Source organism: Nymphaea colorata, chromosome 9 (genome assembly GCF_008831285.2).
Source record: "Nymphaea colorata isolate Beijing-Zhang1983 chromosome 9, ASM883128v2, whole genome shotgun sequence".
In the NCBI taxonomy this organism is placed as follows: Eukaryota; Viridiplantae; Streptophyta; class Magnoliopsida; order Nymphaeales; family Nymphaeaceae; genus Nymphaea; species Nymphaea colorata.
This window is the reverse complement of record NC_045146.1, coordinates 2038989-2058600: the sequence shown is the minus strand read 5'-3', so window position 1 is coordinate 2058600 and position 19612 is coordinate 2038989. Positions and strand designations below refer to the sequence as shown.

The following is a 19612-nucleotide window of genomic DNA, read 5'->3' as shown; positions in this document are numbered from 1 at the left end:
TATATCGGCTTTTTCGTGACCGACTCAAGTCTAAGAATCATGTGCTTTTGAATTTTTGAACCACTTTTTTAAACATTTTTAATTAAATTTTTAATTTGAACAAACAAGTTAATCAGGTTTCAATAATATGGATAACATTCGTTTGAATTGATGTAAAAAATCCACCTAAATTTTCCAACGTTACGTGAAAAAGTGCAAGAGTTGGCCTTCCTCAAAGTCGTCCATTGTTCATTAGAGGCAGAAAAAGAAAACACGGTTAACTTTTTTTACCTTTAACGTTGCTTAATAAATGAGAAAGCAATGGATCAAGAGCTACCGAATTCCTACAATATTGTAAAAAGTAAACTAAAAGTAAAACATGAAAAGGTGAAGATAAAGGAATATAGTTACTTTGGTCTTTTTGAATCATTAAATGATCGGTTTTTAAAATAGTGGACTTTTTGAATCATTAAATCATCCACTTTTAAAATAGTTAGAAAAGGTAAAGCCAATGGAAGGTTCCTTTTAATCAATCAGTGCTGTGATAACTTAACCATATTTTGGATAATGTTAAACATTAAATGGTTGTTTGTAGGGATATCAACCGATCAGATATATTTTTAATTATATTCGTTTTTTCATATATTCACATATTTTAATTTGGATTCAAATTCGAAAAAAGAAAAGTCATATCCAAATCCAAAATTCAATTTTACAATCGGAATTGGAATTTAGAACTAGATTTTTGCCAATTTTCAAAATTTAATAGCACTAGACATAGGATATTTGTTTAAAAATGAATCAGATCTGAATTCATATATGAAGCCGATCAGATATTTATGTATATGTAAATCCGATCTGATTTCTTAATCGGATATGAAATCTTTTTTCATATCTGATTTTTTCAATCAGTTTGATGAATGTCTAATTCAAATCAAATATGTTGACATCCCTGGCTGTTTGGTAATAATAATACACAATAATTGTCCCATGTGGTATATTCATGATACACTTATCATAATATTTGATTAATATACCACATTTTTTGAGGTAGATTCATATGATCGTAACACCACGTTATTGTTGTTAAACGGTTATAAGGGCCATCTGGTCATTTGGCACTCATAACAGATTGTTATTGTCCAATGTTTATTTATGAAACACTATTTTTTTAGCGTTTTATGAATTTACCTCAAATTTTAAAGTAATTTTATTGCATAGTAATAATTTTACTTCTCATTGTCGTGGAACTTTAAAAAAAAAAAAAATCACCAACCCTCCAAAAAACTTGACCTTAGACCTCGTTTTTAAGATTTATTAATAAAACCAGTCACCGCTTTTTTGGAGTATCATTGTCGACGGATCGTGGAATAAATGACCCTTGTCGGATCCGTTATCATAAGATCCAACTCTATGCATAGATTTAGATTCAAAATGCAAATCTTCCAACAAAGCCCAAATCATAGGTTGAAATCTAAGGAAGACCCAATTAGTTGCCTGATTTGGTTTGGAGAAGCTGTTTGATTCCGAATCCTGCCCTGGTCCGAGTTCAAGTATATATGGTTCAGATTCTGGCCTAAAGGTGTGAATATGACCCAGTTAGGGGCAGAGCCAAGGTAAGGCCCACATGGGTCTTGGCCAAAATTAAAAAATAAAAATAAAAATAATTACATATAAATTTAGAAAATTTTTACTTGTCATATATAAAAATTTTAAAAAATTGTTGGTTCTGCCACTGGACTAAGCCCCCAAGTACTTAGATCTCTAGCTATGGATTACTAGAAAAGATTCGAGTTCTCGCTCTTTAATCTGTATTTTGTCAGTTCGGACATGAAATTGTGTTTTTAATCAAATTTTAATACGTTCCATTGTTTTCATTAATCTTTGTCTTAGCAGGGGAAATTACACTTAATGATTGTATTTTTCCGTTATTTATGTTTTTGAAGCTTTATATAACTTAATTGCTTTTTTTCCAAGTGTTTTTCCTATAAAATCAAAGAAAATGATGTCTTACAAATGCAAACTCAACTTAAATCCAATTAACTCTTAATTTCTTGGTTCACTGAATGATTAGATTGCATGATATAGGATCATGTTTCAGGCCCCTATGCAATGGTAGCATCCGCAAGCTTTTTCATTATTGAAAAGGAGAATTTTGTATTGTATCTAAAAGGTTTCTGGGATTGGACAACGAGTACGTCTAGAGAGATCGACAAAATAATGATATGAGATTGTCACGTATGGATCTACCGTTTACGGGACCCATTGAATTTAAAATCTGAGGGTTCAAATCAGATCTTCGGTATCTGATCATTTAATGATCTTGAATCACTGCAGATCTCGTATTTAAAGTAAGTCGACATAGCCTCAGTTTATTTTAAATTTGAGAGGCTTCCCTTTGTATGTGACACATCTAATATAATCTCAAATCACTTTGGATTTCAATTTTAAAATAAACCAACTTACTGCAAGGACAGAGCCAGGAGGGCTGCATGGGCCGTAGCTTTACCTCATTTTTTTTTATTTACATGTAACTTTTAGAACATTTTATTTATCTTACATAAAAGATTTTAAAAATGATATTTCGGCAAAATTTAAAAAACTTTCGACCCCTTCACAAAAAATTTGTGACTCCGCGCATGAAACTTATTTAAACTGATTAGGCAAGCTTTTTATCGTGCTATTGACGTATCAGTGATGGAGGAGGTTTTCAAAGTCACACTTGAAAAGGACGGCTTTGCCTCTAGTAATCCGCGTGGTGTGAGATTGAGGGCTTCGGTCTCTCATAGTGCTGGAACTGCTTTTTGCCACGGGCAATCAAACACGGTGAAAAGACATGGGTGTCTGTCTTACATTAGCAATAAAAAACAATTTATTGTTTTTATTGAAGAAACCAAAACTAAAATAATTTGCAGTGCTGTTTCTTTAGAGTAGTTCTGCAAATGATGGACTTATAATTTTAATAAGAACCAAAATATAATTTGCCAAACTTTTTGTATGTATAAAACTAAAAATTTTGAATTCACATATAAAATTTTCGATTTTTACTACCAGCTCCCTACGTCAATTATACATTTATAATAGATGTAATTCTAAGTTAATCTTATTAATATTTGATTTAATAATTAATATTTAAACAAAAAAAGATTCCAAAGTTCCTTGGATTCTGGGCCATCAAGCGCACCGTAGAAAAATAAACAAAAAGTAATGGATATGTTTAAATAAAAGTTGCCTAAATATGCAGAAAGGTACACCCAACTTTGACCTATGACTTCTCCAATTTCAAACCAAATGAGCAGCCAATAAAACTCTGGATTTCTTTTACACGTCCCTCCAACTTAACGCGCCAACCTCTTCTGCCATCTCCGCTACTGATGATGTAACTCCAACATAGATTGCAAACACGATTTGGCGTATCAGAAATCTTTCAAGCCAAATCTGGACCCACTTGCATCCCTGCTCAGGCACATACATACGTTTCATAGCTAGGATAGAATGTTCCTTGAAATAAATTTTGACCTTTGGGGCCGTGTAACATGAATTTATTAGTTTCTTTTGGTAAGACTTATTTGAAGGTTCTTAAAACTGTTATTTATAAAATTATTTTTTCAAAATTTTAGATGAATGAAAAGGAGAATTTCATTCTACCGCCTGCGTGAGAGCCTAAGCCTCCACCTTTTTCCTGAAAAAGTAATTGTTACGTGCATTGGGGTGGTGCCTGCAACAAATATGCACCTCCAAAAAATGGGGCGGGAGACTACTTAGAAATTTTTCAAAGGAAAATGTCATTTTTGATCTTTTAACTCTTTTTTGCTATCCTTTGTTATCCTTGCAAAAAAAAAAGGGGGGGTTTAAGATGTATTATTCTTATTTGGAACTCCCTTTATCTCAAAAGTCCCAACTGTGGATCCCTTGGGAGTGGGTGGAGCATTTGTTAGCTTCCAATATAATGTTTTTTTTTTTATTTCACACAAAAGTAACATTTCTTTTTTGTGTTTGATAGATATTACATAGTTTTATAGAGTCTATTGCATGTTGAAAATTAATTTATGAACTTAGATGCCTATTTCTGAATATGTAGCACTCTGCCTATTCGCTTGTATATCCAGAATTGATCTCTCAAATGTACTTTGTGGAAGAATTTATTCTCAATAATCAAACATTGAAAAAAAAATATTTTATGACACGTTTTACAATTTGACATTGAAACTTCTACTGTTCTGCAATTTTTCAATTTCAAGTTGTTGGTAAAATTTGCACAGATCAAATTTTCATGTGTTTTGGCGCCTCTTATATCCAATGTACTTGGGTCAGTCTTTTGCTGGGCTTGACTACACCAAACAATTTTTCGCATTTAGATTCGTCTCCAGACTTGGATCTAATAGTGAAATTTTTGGAGCTAGTCCAATTCAGTAAGAACCATATGGAATCAGATCTATTTGCATCAACGGTATCGAGTGCACAATGTTACAGGTGAGTGGAGGAGACCCACCGCCTGGCAGATGGTCGAAACTCTCACCCAACCTCTTAACTCCTTAAGATACAAGGTCTACTTTTGGCGCATCGAGGTGCCACTCACACTGAATCCTAAGGTACAAGGTCTGCTTATGGTGCCTCGAGGTACCGCTGATGTTATATTTCAATTTGTCCATTGATAAACCACATTTTTGAGGCACATAAGATTGATGCCCACGACACTTGAAATAGACACTGTCTACCTACCTACCCCCACCCTAAGTTGTTGAGCCAGCCCCTAGGGAACAGTCTGAGTGCACAATGTTGAAACAACTGAGATCAGTGAGAAATACGACCACGAGCAAGTGTGATATAGAAGGTACAAGAAGTACCAACTTATTCCCTTTCAAGTGAAGGCCTTACATAATTAAGTTAAAGCAGTAACAGCATCAATTTCTTAGCTGGCTTCTTAAGGATAAAACAAAAACTAAGAAACTAAGAAAGTTAATTTTCTTAATAATAAAATTCTAAATTAACCTAATTTTCTTAATAATAAAATGCTACATTAATCTAATAATTTTCAAATGGCTGCCCTTAAGAAGGTTCAAGTCTTGGCTTTCACTTCAAGCTCGATTGATGATATGAACAATTTGTTATTGCGAATCTGCCTCAATTTGTTGAGCATATTCATGGAGCATTAACAAAGTGTAGAGCCCTTTGAATTGTCGGAATGAAGAGCCACATACAAGCCCCAGGAGCACATGCACATTTAAAATTGCCAAAATTTCATATAGGTACTCATCTTTGGGTGGATTTACGTATGAGTGCCTCCCGCAGCTGACATTGACTTGCCAATTTTTGTTTTTATTTTTATTTTTATTTTTTTTATTTCTTTTTTTCTTATTTTTTTATTTATCCCGTAAGTTTATTAAAATCTTTGTGTCCGAGAAGCAGCCGATCCCAGATGGTGCCCCTTTACCAATTTAGTTGCCGAGTCCTAACCATCAAAAACCAACCCAAATGTCTTTCTCAACGGAACAGAAATAAAAACAATTATATATAGGAAGACGAAACTTGCGTACGCTCCAACAATACATAATATATTGCAAATTCTAACAGTTAAGCTATATGCATACACACACACTCAATATATATATTCCCCCCGACTGTCGGATGACTAGACATTTAAACCCCATTTAAAAGCACCATAAATCGTAGTTAAACATTATAAAGCGTTACTGCACTATAAACCAATCTCTCTCTCTCTCTCTCTCTATATATATATATATATATATATATATATATGTATATATATATATATATATATTGCGCACACGCTCGCCAAACTATTAAAGTGTTAATTCTTATAAAATTAACTGCATAAAATGAATCCCTATGATTAAATTTGCAGAAAACATATAAACTTACTGTAAATGGGACATTTGACAGGAATAACTCGGGTAGAACCCATAAGAGTAACTGTACTAAAAATATGATTATCATTGGTATTTAAAGAGTAACATATAACCCATATTTTTTATATAAACGAGAAATAGAAGTTAGTATGTTGTCCATGCAAAAAAAAAAAGGGATTGTTTGAGTTTATGAAATTTTAAACTTTGTTTTTGCATTTATCAGAAAATTAAGCAACTTATAACCTGGAATCAAGCAATGTAAGGTCCTGACTGCATAATTCACATATGTGGTTAGTTTTGTGAGAATCTATTTAAAAAATATTATGAATATTTGACATGAATTGATCACGCAAGAAAAAATATACATTTCAAAAGCATAATAAAATGAACTATGAAAGCTATAATAGCTATTTGGAGGATAGAAACGCGTTTGTACGTTCAAGTTTCAACAGTACTTATATTTTGTAATTAGTGGACAGCGGTTTTTATGCAACATTCATTTAACTAATGCAAACGAATGCTTTCATTACTCTTATCGTACTAGTACTTAAATGCCAACGAGGGGTGAACCAAAAAGTAGGCTCTATTGACTACTTTTAGAGACGACATGCAACCTTATTGGCGGACCAAAGCTAGAAATTTTGTTGGGAAGGGACCAAATTATATATATATATATATATTTGTTTACGGGGTTGAATTGTTTTCCTAAAATTTTACATGAGCCAAATGCAATTTTTTCAAAATTTGAACTATTAAATTTTGTTTTTCCAAAATTTGAGAACTGGTGACTGCCCATGCCTGTCCTCCCTTGGCTTCGCTCCTGCTTAGTAGGTCTTGCTTGTTGTGTCCATATTGCCCTATCAATGACATGTCATGTCACGAGAAATGCGGTAGACCAGTTGGGTCAGTGGCTGGTAGGCAGCCAGTCATTGGTCATCTCAGCGGCGCAGCGCAAAGCCATCACATCCGGAGACCTTAACAAGGGCAAATGGCCTTGGAGTTTTATGTCTGGAACAAGTGTGACAAAGTTTCTCAGCCTGAGACCTGTCATGTTTTTTCCAACTTTTAAAGGTTGACCAGTAGAGGAGTCACATGTGGCCCTGTCTACAGGTTCTGAATGAATCCAAGTGCTCGCTTATGTCGACTTAGAACTTTATTTGATTACAGCATCTTAGATTTCTGGCTCGGCCACTGCATGACATTTGGACTGGTAATTGAAGTTATCTTTATATAGGTTCTGTTCACTCATTGGAACAAAATGACGAGACAGAGTATCCTTGAAACTAGTTTCTCCTAGCTAGAGAAAGTTGGTCCCAACAACAAATATGCAAAAGAAAACACACTTCCGCTATGTAACATTTTTCTTTCATTTTATTGTTACTAACTTTTATTTGATGATTAAATAAATGATGGTATTCTCTACTGGAAAGGAAGGAGTTTTTAGTTTTGCTAGATAAAGTCCATATTTTTGGGTAAGTGGATGCCGTGATGGTGATGCCAAAGAATTAGGAAACCATCTTCGTTAGGAAATAGATGCCGCAGATCACGGTTTATCTATTTTTTCCCTACCAATCCATGTTTATTGCATTAAATTAAGCATGATATATAATATGAAGACATCATAAGATGAACACATCTTTTTGCAATATTTGTGCCTCATAGTTAAGCAAATCAACCATTGATTCTTAAAAAATTAATCATAGCCACATCCTTACGGTCACTTTTGTGAAAAATAGAAAATATGCAAAATAATATTAATAACCAAATCATAGCCACATCCTTACGGTTACTTTTGTGAAAAATAGAAAATATGCAAAATAATATTAATAACCAAATTTACCTGTCAAACATTTGTGGTCATAATCTAGTTAGCACACACACACATACATATATACACACACACACACTCACATATATACATATACATATTTTCTCATTAATACAATAAAAATTCAGTAAAAAGGGAGATAGACTAAGCAATGCGAGTTGCACGAGTCTAGCAACAACATGAAGATGGACCACCTTCATAATGGAAACAAGAAATGCAGAGAGATCTGCACATAAGCTTTTCAAAGGATAAAGCTCCTACCGGGTCGTTTTTGTTGAGGTATACACATCGAACATCAATTTTCTCATAAAAGTAAGAATTTTACAAGAATTTATCGAACCATAAAGGTCTCAAGGGGACACTTTTCTTTGCAATCAAACGTGACCCATATTTAACAAGCAAAGACAAGGAAAAACTTCTGTACCTGATTAAAGAGAAGGAGACTAAAGTGATATTTTGTTCTAACTCTTGATTATCGTAATGATATTAGAGCAAAATTAGAGCAGAATGCAAGAATCGAATTAGGTAAAGAATATCAGAAAGACAGAGACCAATTCTGTATAGAACAAATACGCTTGCCAAGAAATGAGTGGACAACTTAAGATATTTAACACATCAATGTGAGAAATTCCACAAAGGAAGGGCTTGAAGCAAAATCAGATCACCTTCTGAACCTGTCCTTTTTTGCCGCAATCTTATATTTGGTACGTACATTTTTTGTGTCATAGCTAAAGCTGGCTTTATTTATCTAACGATACCATTTCTGCTACACAATACCAATCAGGAGATAAGCGTATTTGTGAAAAAAAAAGTAACTCAAGTACTCATGTTGACCTCCCAAAGGGTTCAACAAATAAAAATCAATGACAAGTGCAAACAGCAGAAAAGAAGATACTTTGTCTCCAAATCTACAAGCAAAACAATTAATTTTTAGCAAATCACTAATGAAGGAGTTAGTGACAGCTCCTATCATTACACCTGTTCACTGCTAAGCACAAAGACCTTCGGGACATATTTTGTGTGATCATATAAATGGTGCACGGGAAACAGAGACACATTACAGTTATACTTTTGGATATTTTAGTCGTCTATTTATCTCCTATTTCATGTGCACATGAATTAAAAATTTGTAGCTTTGTGCAGTTAGACAAAAGGAGTGTAATGGTTACAAGCCACTCTCAAGGTCACAAGACTTTACATGCTAGCAGCATCTGGAACTAAAACCTCAAAATTTTGATGGAAAGTAATTGCTAACCATCAGTATTAATTGACAAATGACATTGTGCAACCCAATGTTCAGGTCACTGAATTTCACATTATCAAGGGTGTCTTTCCTTAATCAAATGTACTAATTTTCTCTACAATCGGCTCGACATAAGTTTACATATATTACTAAAATTTGACACTTCCTTTACGATCAGTCAGAGCCACACAAGATTCACATGGCAGATGGCACTCACACAACACCTACTCACCTAAGCAGCAAGATAATTTTTCCCTGCATCTTGAAAACTGCCGCATGCTAAACAAACAGAAACAAGATGTGCTTTGAGATCTTGCAATATTTCTTCTCGTGATTGAAGTTGAATATCAGGTGCAAAACTGTGGCTGAGGCCAATGATAAGAGTGATAACATAGATGTCCTTTGATTCACCACTTCACAAAGCATTGCAACTGTTAGAATATGTTGCTGTGGGAACCGGATCCATTCCTGGACCCGGGTCTATGGGGCGCGGGTACCGAGGCGGGCTCGGTACCCTAGGCGGCTTCTCCTCTCTCCCTCTTTATATTGTCACTTGTGTTTAGTGTTGAATTAAGTGAAATATAATTTTCTCTCTCCTAGGGTTGCGGTGTGCCCCTAGGTCAGAGCCTCCCCGTGGTTTTTCACCTCTTTCTGAGGTTTTCCACGTAGATTGTGTGTTCGTTCTCCACTCTCTCTCTGTGTGGTTCGTGTTTCTACATGGTATCAGAGCCAGCGGAGTTGGAGAAGCGTTTTTTCCGAGGATCGTCAAGTTTTTTCGTCGCCCGATGCCGTTGAAGTTCCGGCGCCGCTGCTGCCCGTGTGACGTCGCCCTGCTTTGCCGCCGCTGTCCTTTGTTCCGCCGCCGCCGTCCTCTGTTCCGGCGTCGCTGCTGCTCTTGTGACGTCGCCCTGCTCTGCCGCCGCCGTCCTCTGTTCCGCCGCCGCCGTCCTCTGTTCCGCCGCCCTCTGTTACGCCTCCGCGGTCCTCCGTTCGTCCCGTTCTTTGTTTCTGCCACCGTGGGTGGCCTCTGTGTTGCGCCGTCGCCTGCTTTACGTTGCCTCTGCCTCATTCCCGCCGCCGTCGCCGCTGCCTCCTTCCCGACGCCGTTGCCTCATTCCCGCTGCTGTGCCTCTTGTTGCTGTGTGCTAGTTTGTGATGGCAGAAGCGATGGGGACTCAAAAAGATGCCGTTCTTGACACGGGCAGCGCCTCCAAGACTGAGAACGTGCCGATCCAGGTCACCTCCATCCGTCTGACCAAGGACAATTACCTCTCTTGGTCTGCCGCTCTCGAGATTGGGATTACTAGCCGTGGGCGTCTCTCTTACATCACTGGCGACAAACCTGCGCCCATCAAATCTGATCCTCAATGGGCGACGTGGGCGTTGGAGGACAGCCAAGTGAAGGTGTGGATTATCAGCTCCGTGTCATCCGATATTCAGCCCCTCATTCTGCGGAAGCCGACCTCTTTTGATATGTGGACTGTGCTTGCAAAGATGTATGGTCGCAAGAAGAGACATTTGCGCACCTATCAGATTAAACGCAGTATTTACTCTCTGACACAGGGTGATTTGTCTGTTGCTGCCTTCTATGCTGCCCTGAAGACCAAGTGGGAGGAGTTAGATTATCATGTGACTGATGAGTGGACATGCGGTTCAGATCATTCCCTCTACTGGGAAAAGGAATGGATGGACCGTACGTTTCTGTTTCTGGGAGGCCTGCGGGATGAATTTGAGTCTATTCGTAGCCAGATTCTTAATGGTGATGAGATTCCGGGGATAGAGGAAGTATATGCTCGTGTTGAGTCTGAAGAACAACGTCGCCAGGTGATGCATCTTGACACCGGTCATGGCCCTTCTGCCTTTGTCAGCCGTGCCTCAGGGACTGGGCAGCGTCCTGCCCGACATTGCACTCATTGCCACAAGTTGGGGCATTCGGTGGATTTCTGTTGGGATCTTCATCCCGAGAAGAGACTGGTCAGAGGTCGTCCTCCCTCTGGCAAGCGTAGCCCTTCTGTGTCTGATTCCCGTCAGAGCAATTCTTCTAGTGGTGCAAAGTCCAAGTTGTCCCCTGCTCAACTCAAGGAGCTACAGGCGTACATCAGCCGTCTATCTACTACCCCTGAGGAGTCCTCCACGTCTGAAGGGGCTCAGCTAGCCCAAGCTCTCGTTGCCTCGACTGATCAAGGTAACCCTTCTCTTGGTGATTGGATTGTTGATAGTGGAGCCACTCACCACATGACAGGGGACTCTAAACTCTTTCAAGAATATCAACTTTCTTCTGGCAAGCAACGCGTGTCTATGGCAGATGGGTCTTCTATCTCTGTGGCTGGGAAAGGGAGCTTGTCCCTGTTGAACAAATACCGTCTCCACAATGCCCTGCATGTTCCAAATATTCCTGTGAACTTACTCTCTGTCAGCAGTATTACGAAAGAATTAAACTGTCATCTGATTTTCTCTGCTGATCATTGTTCCCTGCAGGACTTGGTGACGGGGAAGAAGATTGGGATTGGTTCGGTTACTGATGGGCTCTACAGGCTGCCGGTACAAGTTGCTTCAGCATTGATTTCTGCCACGAGTGGTCACTTGTCTGGTGTGAACGATAGATCTACTGTTCTGCGATGGCACGAGCGTCTTGGACATCTACCCTTCCAGTTAATAAAGAAGTTGTTTCCTCATTTGTTTGCTTCTGTCTCAATTGACTCCTTCGCTTGTGAAGTGTGTCAATTGGCTAAACATGTCAGGGCTTCGTACCCTATTTCTTTGAATAAAACCACTCATCCGTTTGCCTTAGTTCATTCCGATGTTTGGGGTCCTTCTGGAGTACCCACGTGTGGTGGTTGTCACTATTTTTTGACGCTTATTGATGATTACTCTAGATGTACGTTCGTGTACTTGTTGCGAGAACGTAGTGAGGTTCCAGCAGTTGTGAAAAACTTTGTTGCCTTTGTTGAGACTCAATTCCATACTACTGTTCAAGCTTTCCGTACGGATAATGCAAGGGAATATGTCTCCCAATCCCTTGCTGAATTCTTGAAAGGCAAGGGGATTGTTCATGAAACCTCTTGTAGTTATACCCCTCCTCAAAATGGTATAGCTGAACGTAAAAATCGTCATCTATTGAATGTTACCCGGGCCATTATGTTCCAACGTCATGTCCCGAAGCGGTATTGGGGTGATGCACTTCTCACTAGTGCACATCTCATTAACCGTATGCCTACTAGGGTGTTGGATGGTCAGTCTCCTTATTCTACCCTGTGGCCCACTCAGAATCCGTGGCCTCTTACTCCTCGTGTCTTTGGGTGCAGTTGTTTTGTGCATAATCATAGCCCTACTCTCAAAAAACTTGATCCCCGGTCTATTAAAGGAGTTTTCCTGGGGTACTCTTCCACTCAGAAGGGGTATAAATGTGTGGATCCCACTACTTCCAAAGTGTATGTCTCGAGGGATGTCACATTTCATGAACATGAGTCGTATTTTTCGGTGAATCCTCTTCAGGGGGAGTGTCTTGGGAACAAAGGGGAAGAGTATTCCTCTAATCAGCTAATTCAGTTTATGGAGTTTTTGGATTACAAGGTTAGTCCCAGTGTGATTGACACGGTCACGGTCAGTAATGAGAAGGGCAGCCATATGGAAGGGGTCACGGTGGATGCTCAGCCCATTGTTGCCCGGGATCACTTGTTTGGCCAGGTTTATGTCAGAAAGGAGAAAGCTACAGTGGAAGATGTTGGTGATGAGGATAGAACCAATCCCAATCCTGTGATCTCCCCGGATGACCCAAGTCCATCGAATGAAGAGCTCCCCATTGCTGTGCGCAAAGGCACCAGGTCATGTACTTCTCACCCTATTCAGAGATTTGTTTCTTATGCTAAGCTCAGTACAAATTACAAATGTTTTATCACAACCTTATCCAAAGTTGTTATTCCCAGGTCGGTGGATGATGCTAAGGATGATCCCAAGTGGTTACATGCTATGACAGAGGAGATGGGTGCGTTAGCTAAGAACAAAACATGGGAAGTTGTTGATATTCCTAAGGGGACACACCTAGTTGGCTCTAAGTGGGTTTACAACGTGAAGTACAAACCTGATGGCACTGTAGATCGATATAAAGCTCGTTTGGTTGCAAAGGGGTTCAGTCAGAAGTATGGAATCGACTATCTTGAGACCTTTGCCCCTGTTGCAAAGTTGAAGACCGTGAGGGTTATTCTTGCTCTTGCTGTGCACAGGAAGTGGCGCATGGACCAGCTTGATGTTAAAAATGCGTTCTTGAACGGCCATCTGGAGGAAGAAGTCTATATGAGCATGCCTCCCGGGTATGTTCAAGAGGGAAAATGTTGTCACCTCAAGAAAGCTTTGTATGGCTTGAAGCAGTCGCCTAGAGCTTGGTTTGAGAGACTAAGGATCGTTATGAAGTCTACTGGGTACAAGCAAGGAAATGGAGATCATACCCTATTCATAAAGCAGAGAGGTGGTCTGGTGAGTCTTCTCCTTGTCTACGTTGATGATATGATTGTCACTGGCAGTGACGAAGAAGAAAACAGAAAGATGAAGGAGAGATTAGCTAAGGAATTCGACCTCAAGGATCTGGGTAAGCTGAGATACTTTCTGGGGATAGAGATTGCTCGATCAGAGACAGGGCTGGTTATGAATCAAAGGAAGTACACTCTTGACTTACTAAAGGAGACAGGCAAACTTGGTTGTAGGCCCTATCTTACTCCTATAGAGTCGGGAACTAAGATAAGTATCAAGACGGGCACTATTCTGGATGAGGAAGGAAAAGGGCGATATCAGAGGCTAGTAGGTAAGCTTATCTATCTTACTCTAACTCGCCCTGATATCACGTATGCGGTAAATGTGCTAAGTCAATTTATGCATGCTCCCACGGATTGTCACTGGAAGAGTGCAGAAAGAGTGCTGGGATATCTAAAGAATGACCCAGGAAAAGGACTGTTGTATACTCGACAGGACAAACTTACCATTGAGGGCTACTCAGATGCAGATTGGGCAGGTTGCACTGACACAAGGAGGTCTACTACAGGGTATTGTATCTTTCTTGGAGGTAACCTAGTTGTTTGGAGAAGTAAGAGGCAAGAAGTATGTTCGAGGTCTAGTGCGGAGGCTGAGTACAGGGCTGTTGCAATGGGGGTTACAGAGATGCTGTGGCTGAAGATTCTTTTGACTGATATTGGTGTGGAACTGGGAGATAAAATGAAGATGTACTGTGACAACAAGTCTGCGATTAATCTTGCCAATAATCCAGTTCTACATGACAGGACCAAACATGTGGAGATTGACCGTCATTTTATCCGGGAACGCATTGACTCAAAGGAGCTGATTCTGCCATATATGAAGTCTGAAGATCAAGTTGCAGACGTCCTAACTAAAGGGCTTTGTACTTCTTCATTCGAAAAGAATGTTAGCAAGCTTGGCATGTTTGACATGTATGCCAAGCTTGAGGGGGAGTGTTAGAATATGTTGCTGTGGGAACCGGATCCATTCCTGGACCCGGGTCTATGGGGCGCGGGTACCGAGGCGGGCTCGGTACCCTAGGCGGCTTCTCCTCTCTCCCTCTTTATATTGTCACTTGTGTTTAGTGTTGAATTAAGTGAAATATAATTTTCTCTCTCCTAGGGTTGCGGTGTGCCCCTAGGTCAGAGCCTCCCCGTGTTTTTTCACCTCTTTCTGAGGTTTTCCACGTAGATTGTGTGTTCGTTCTCCACTCTCTCTCTGTGTGGTTCGTGTTTCTACATGCCGCCTAGGGTACCGAGCCCTCCTCGGTACCCGCGCCCCATAGACCCGGGTCCAGGAATGGATCCGGTTCCCACAGCAACATATTCTAACAGCAACTATGACAGTGTATTATAGGAATCGTCAGCCATATCCAGATATCACAACCAATATCATGGTTGTTTCTAGGAAACCATAAAAAATTTTCAGGAAACCAATATCATGAACCATGGTTGTTTACTAGTGAAGCAACAAAGCCTTCACTACTAGTGATGATACAAATATCATGGAATGCTAGATGCAGGTCAGGCCATGGCTTTGTACTTGAGATAATGCTAATTTCAGTTGTATTTAGCTTCAAGAGGGCTTGTATATCACAAGCATCACGGTATGGAGCTTTCGCCACTCATTTATGCAACAAAGCCTTCAAAATGAGTGTCTAGTTTGAGACTGCTTCATCTGGATCCCATATGCTTGCAAGTTGCTAGTAAATTCTCACATCTACCAGCAGCATACAGGATTCAAATGATTGAACCGTCCAGATGTTCTTTCAAGTTGCCGACTGATTCTAACCTTGAGAACGTTCTGATCCTTTGTCTATGTCATGGTGCTGAAATTCAGCAAATTCTAATGAAGCATTGCTCATCAAAATGCAAGGTTAGTTGTTTAAGTCAATGATCCCCTGTTGGTCAAAGCAGGCAGAGGTTTCCGGATCCTTGATAGACTGATACGATTTTACATGTGTTTTCAAGCGTTGGTAGATTGAAAATACTCAAACTCTGTTCTGAGAAGATGAAACAAAATCAGGTTTCTCCAAAATCCCTTGCTTGGTGAACTTGACAGTCTGCAACTTCAAAACAACTCATGTTCATGAATCTATAGGGACTTGAGAGCTTCGTGTACTGGGATGTGACACATGGTGGAATGTTGAAGAGACTACCTCAAGCTAGTTCACGATCAACTTCACTTGAAGTTCTTCCTTTCAGGCTGTAACAAGCTCTCACTTCTATCAAAAGGGTTGGGGGAAGTGTCATCACTAAAAAGATTGGTGATGAATCAAAGAAGAGTGCTTTCGATTCAACAAAACAGCTGACAAAACTGTTGCCACCCATGATGTACTGCAGTCAGCAGGAAAATCTACCTGATGCCGCCAGAAAATTGAGCTCTTTGGAGAAACTTGTGAACACATGGCACACAATTCAAAGGAATACCAGGTTTACACAGAGGATCTTGTCACTGTCCTTAAACTATAAGCATCATTTTTCAAGTTGCTTGTGCATTGCCTTCATCATCATGAAAAATAATTAGAAGCTTTTGTGTAAGAGGTCCTTCCGTTGAAAAATTACACCATTCTAGCATACCGGTGCAAAACCTTGACATGTATTCACCAGCCTATGGAAACCTCAAATTCTAGCTGATTGTACTGGACTGCCAGGAAAGTTTGAGTTTTATCATTAAGAAATTGCAAGAATATCAATGACTGCCTGCCTCCATTTGAAAGTGAAAATTCTGCTTCAGTTAAGGCTGTCAAGAACTGGGATAACTGAAATCCATACAGCTGCACAACTAGAAAAGTTGAAGATACTAGATTTGAATTACAATCAGAACCTTGTGCTTCTTTCTGGTGTCTCACCTCGGTTCTATGGATATACTAAACTCGCTTTCTAAACTTGAGGCAGAGTAGTTTCAGTAGCCTACCTGGAGAGCCTTCCTCATCTTGAGAAACTCATTTTGAGAGACTGCAGTTAGCATGAGTCTCTTCCTCAACACTCCTCATCTCTAGCCAATCTTGTCATTGCTTGCAGCTGTTTCTTGTTTAGCTGTATAGAAACTAGTTTAATATTCTTATAGACAAGCTAAATGTGTTTATGCTTGTACACTTCACAACAATACAATCAGTTACATGTGATACACTTGGGTGCCAAGCTATCCCCTCATACCATACAGCTGCACAACTAGCAAAGTTCCTCCGTAAGAACAATAACAAGAGCTATCATCATCTTTAGTTCTAATTTTCCACTTTTCACACACGCAGAGAGAGAGAGAGAGAGAGAGAGAGAGAGATAGACAGATTTATCAGTAGCAGTGCTAGGAATACTGTTGGGAATCCAAAATTACGTGCAAATGCAGCAAAAGACTCAATAGTTTCATCATGTACGTGGTAGGGTTATACAGCTTGCACCTCATCCTGCAATAAATGATACAGATGCTGTAACAAGAGACCATACTGTACTTGGATTTATTCATTCCCTTCAAAATCTTCTAGGCTGCATGATTTCATACACAAAGCATGCACATCCAAATTTAATTAGCATGTCTTATTGCCTTTACCAAAATAACATCTTAACAGGCCAAGCATCAATTGCCATATTTTATTGAATTTAATTAACAAAATTTCCATTGGACACTTGTTCTTTAAGAACACGAGAACCTCAATCTGTAGATTACTAAAATGTGAATGGCGTAAAAATATGGAGGCAATGCCATGATACCGAGAATGTTTACTTGCAAAAAAAAACAGTGAAGCACAAAGAGATGCACAGTTGGAATATTTGGATGATTGAAATGTTTCCAGGCATGGAAATGGAATTGTATTTCTGGACCTTTGCTATCCTGCAACTTCCATCTTCATGTCAAGCAGGAACGATACACAAAAAATGGTCAAGACGAACAGAAGAAAAAATGCCACACCATTTGGTTTCTCAAACCACCGCAGCCTTGGCAGAAAGGAGGTCTGAAATTTTGTTAGTGTAGAAGTCTGGTTGTATTGAGTTGCTTGGATCTTGACGCATTAAGATACTTGTCCACCTACAGAATTCACCAGTATCAAAGACCCTTTCTATGCATGCTTCTATTAGATGAGAGAGAGAGAGAGAGAGAGAGATGATGATCATTTTTAAATCCATGGTTACATGTTTACGTGTAAATGACAAAAATGCAAGCCAGTGGAAATAGATCATTATCAAATCACCTGAAAGGACAAGAAGCGTTTTGCAGCCACCATTTTGGCCAAATAAAATGCCAGTGTCCAACCTATCACCCATCATGCATATTTGTGACTTTTGTATGCCAAACCTGTAACAATTCCATATATAAAAATCAGTTATTAGGAGAATGTTGGTAATATAACTACTGTGCATGATAAGCCTAACACTTTTCCTGGAAACGTATCAAGTAAAGGTCAGTAGCTATGCAATGTTCAAGAATCTGAATATTCTGCATCAGGCTGAAGAAAAAGGAATCCAAAACAAAGAACACTAAAATCATGTTCTGCGTCAGGTTGATGTAATTGTATCATAAATGCTCCAAAGGGTCTCTCTCTCTAAAACACATGCTCGCCAGAAAAACAAATACACATATCCATACACAGATGCCTGTATCTGACTGAGCACAAAGTAGTTGATATCCATAATTATTCTAGTACTGGATAACTAGTAGTCACAGCCAGCTGGTCACGACTCATGAGACCCTTACAATACTTTTATAATCTAATAGTTATCCAGAACTATTCTCTCAAGCTCCCTGGTGCCCTTACAATGCTTTTACAATTAATCAGAACTATTTCTCTCAAGCTCTCTTGATTATTCAATATCATTACCATTCTCCTAGAGAGCATAAAATAACATGGAAAACATCTACTTCTTATAACACCAAAAGAATACAAGTCAACCAACGAAGTGAGTCCATAAAGCATTTAATTATGCATGACTTTATTTTGCTGGGATAATTTGCCCATATATTATGCAGAAGGTGTCACAATGCTTTATCCAATATCATATCATCAACCAATCCTGCTTCCGATAACCAGCACCTTTTTCATTTGCTCTTTATGCATATAGATACTTACAGTCTGCGTGAAAGTAATCTCTCTCTCTCTCTTTTCATTGCTTTTGCTGTGGGCTTCCCTACTTAAGTTCTGAATATGATACCTCTAACGGTCAAACCTATCTTCATGATCACTTTAAGCTCTGTTGTTGGATTGTTTTTTTAGTTTAGCCCCTGACCTTTACCAATCAACAACTTCTATGGGTTATAAGTTTTTTGCCGGTTCTGCCTAGTTACCTTGTTTCTTCCTCTCTGCTAGGCAGGGGTCATGGAAGCCTGATTTTTAAATCCATCACCTGCAAATGTGTGGCAACACTCAAAACAGGAAGTTATGAGAGCATATGATGTGCGTTAGTTTTTCTGATGAAGACAACTAGGAGAAGATGCTTCCAAAAGTAAAGTTAAGTTTCAACCAGCCACATGAATTCTTTAACGAACAAATCCTACAAGAATTGTTTTGGGAGCTTCTGCAGTGAGCATTTGTTCATTTTCTAAGAAGGATAATTTAACAAAGTTTAAATGCTCAGCTCATGTTGAAAATGGTTTTAAAAGGAATCAACAAAATTGCTATTGAAGGTTACCAACACAATAACTAGAAGAGGCTCTTTTTCTGCTGACACAACTTAGAGGAGATGACTTGTTGCTCAGGTCAGGAAAATTGGCAAAAGCTGCTCCGATCCCACCATGGACTGGCTGATAATCTCGGTAATAAAGAAGGCCAACATGTATAGCATGAGAATGCAGCATTCTATAAAATATGATCTCACAGATGTGGTACCTCTGCTAGTACAAGTTAAATCTACTTTGAGTCAATAAGATGACTTCAAACACATAAAAATAGCTAAGGATTAATACTTTCACCTCCCTAATAAGGAAAAGAAAAAAAAAAGGGAAGTAATCTAGGATAAAGAAAATTCTCGATTGGAGAACCAACGAGTATTTTCTTACCAGCACAGGGCCACGTAGTAATTTGGCCTAATGATATAAGTAAAAATTCAAAATGTCCAAGGAAGATTCAGTCATCAGATTTGAAGACTGTAGTACACTCCAAAGGTCAACAACAGCACTGGGATCATGATTAATGGAAGTACATCCAGAATGCTGATCTCCCTTGTGTGAACTGTTCTGGCCATCTAGGAAGAG

The 19612-nt window shown here is 39.0% G+C and overlaps 1 protein-coding gene across 1 annotated transcript in view; it reads right to left on the bottom strand.

Annotated features, from left to right (window-relative positions):
- Positions 1 to 17312: 17312 nt before the first annotated feature.
- LOC116260169 (phosphoglycolate phosphatase 1A, chloroplastic-like) overlaps positions 17313 to 19612 on the bottom strand; it is a 63717-nt gene continuing 61417 nt past the window's right edge. Inside the window, exons 10-11 of the mRNA XM_050079531.1 lie at positions 17616 to 17719; positions 17313 to 17452 (exon numbers count right to left, since the gene is read on the bottom strand). Coding sequence (XP_049935488.1) covers positions 17436 to 17452; positions 17616 to 17719 — 121 coding nt within the window. The 3' untranslated portion in view covers positions 17313 to 17435. The remainder of the gene's footprint in view (positions 17453 to 17615; positions 17720 to 19612) is intronic.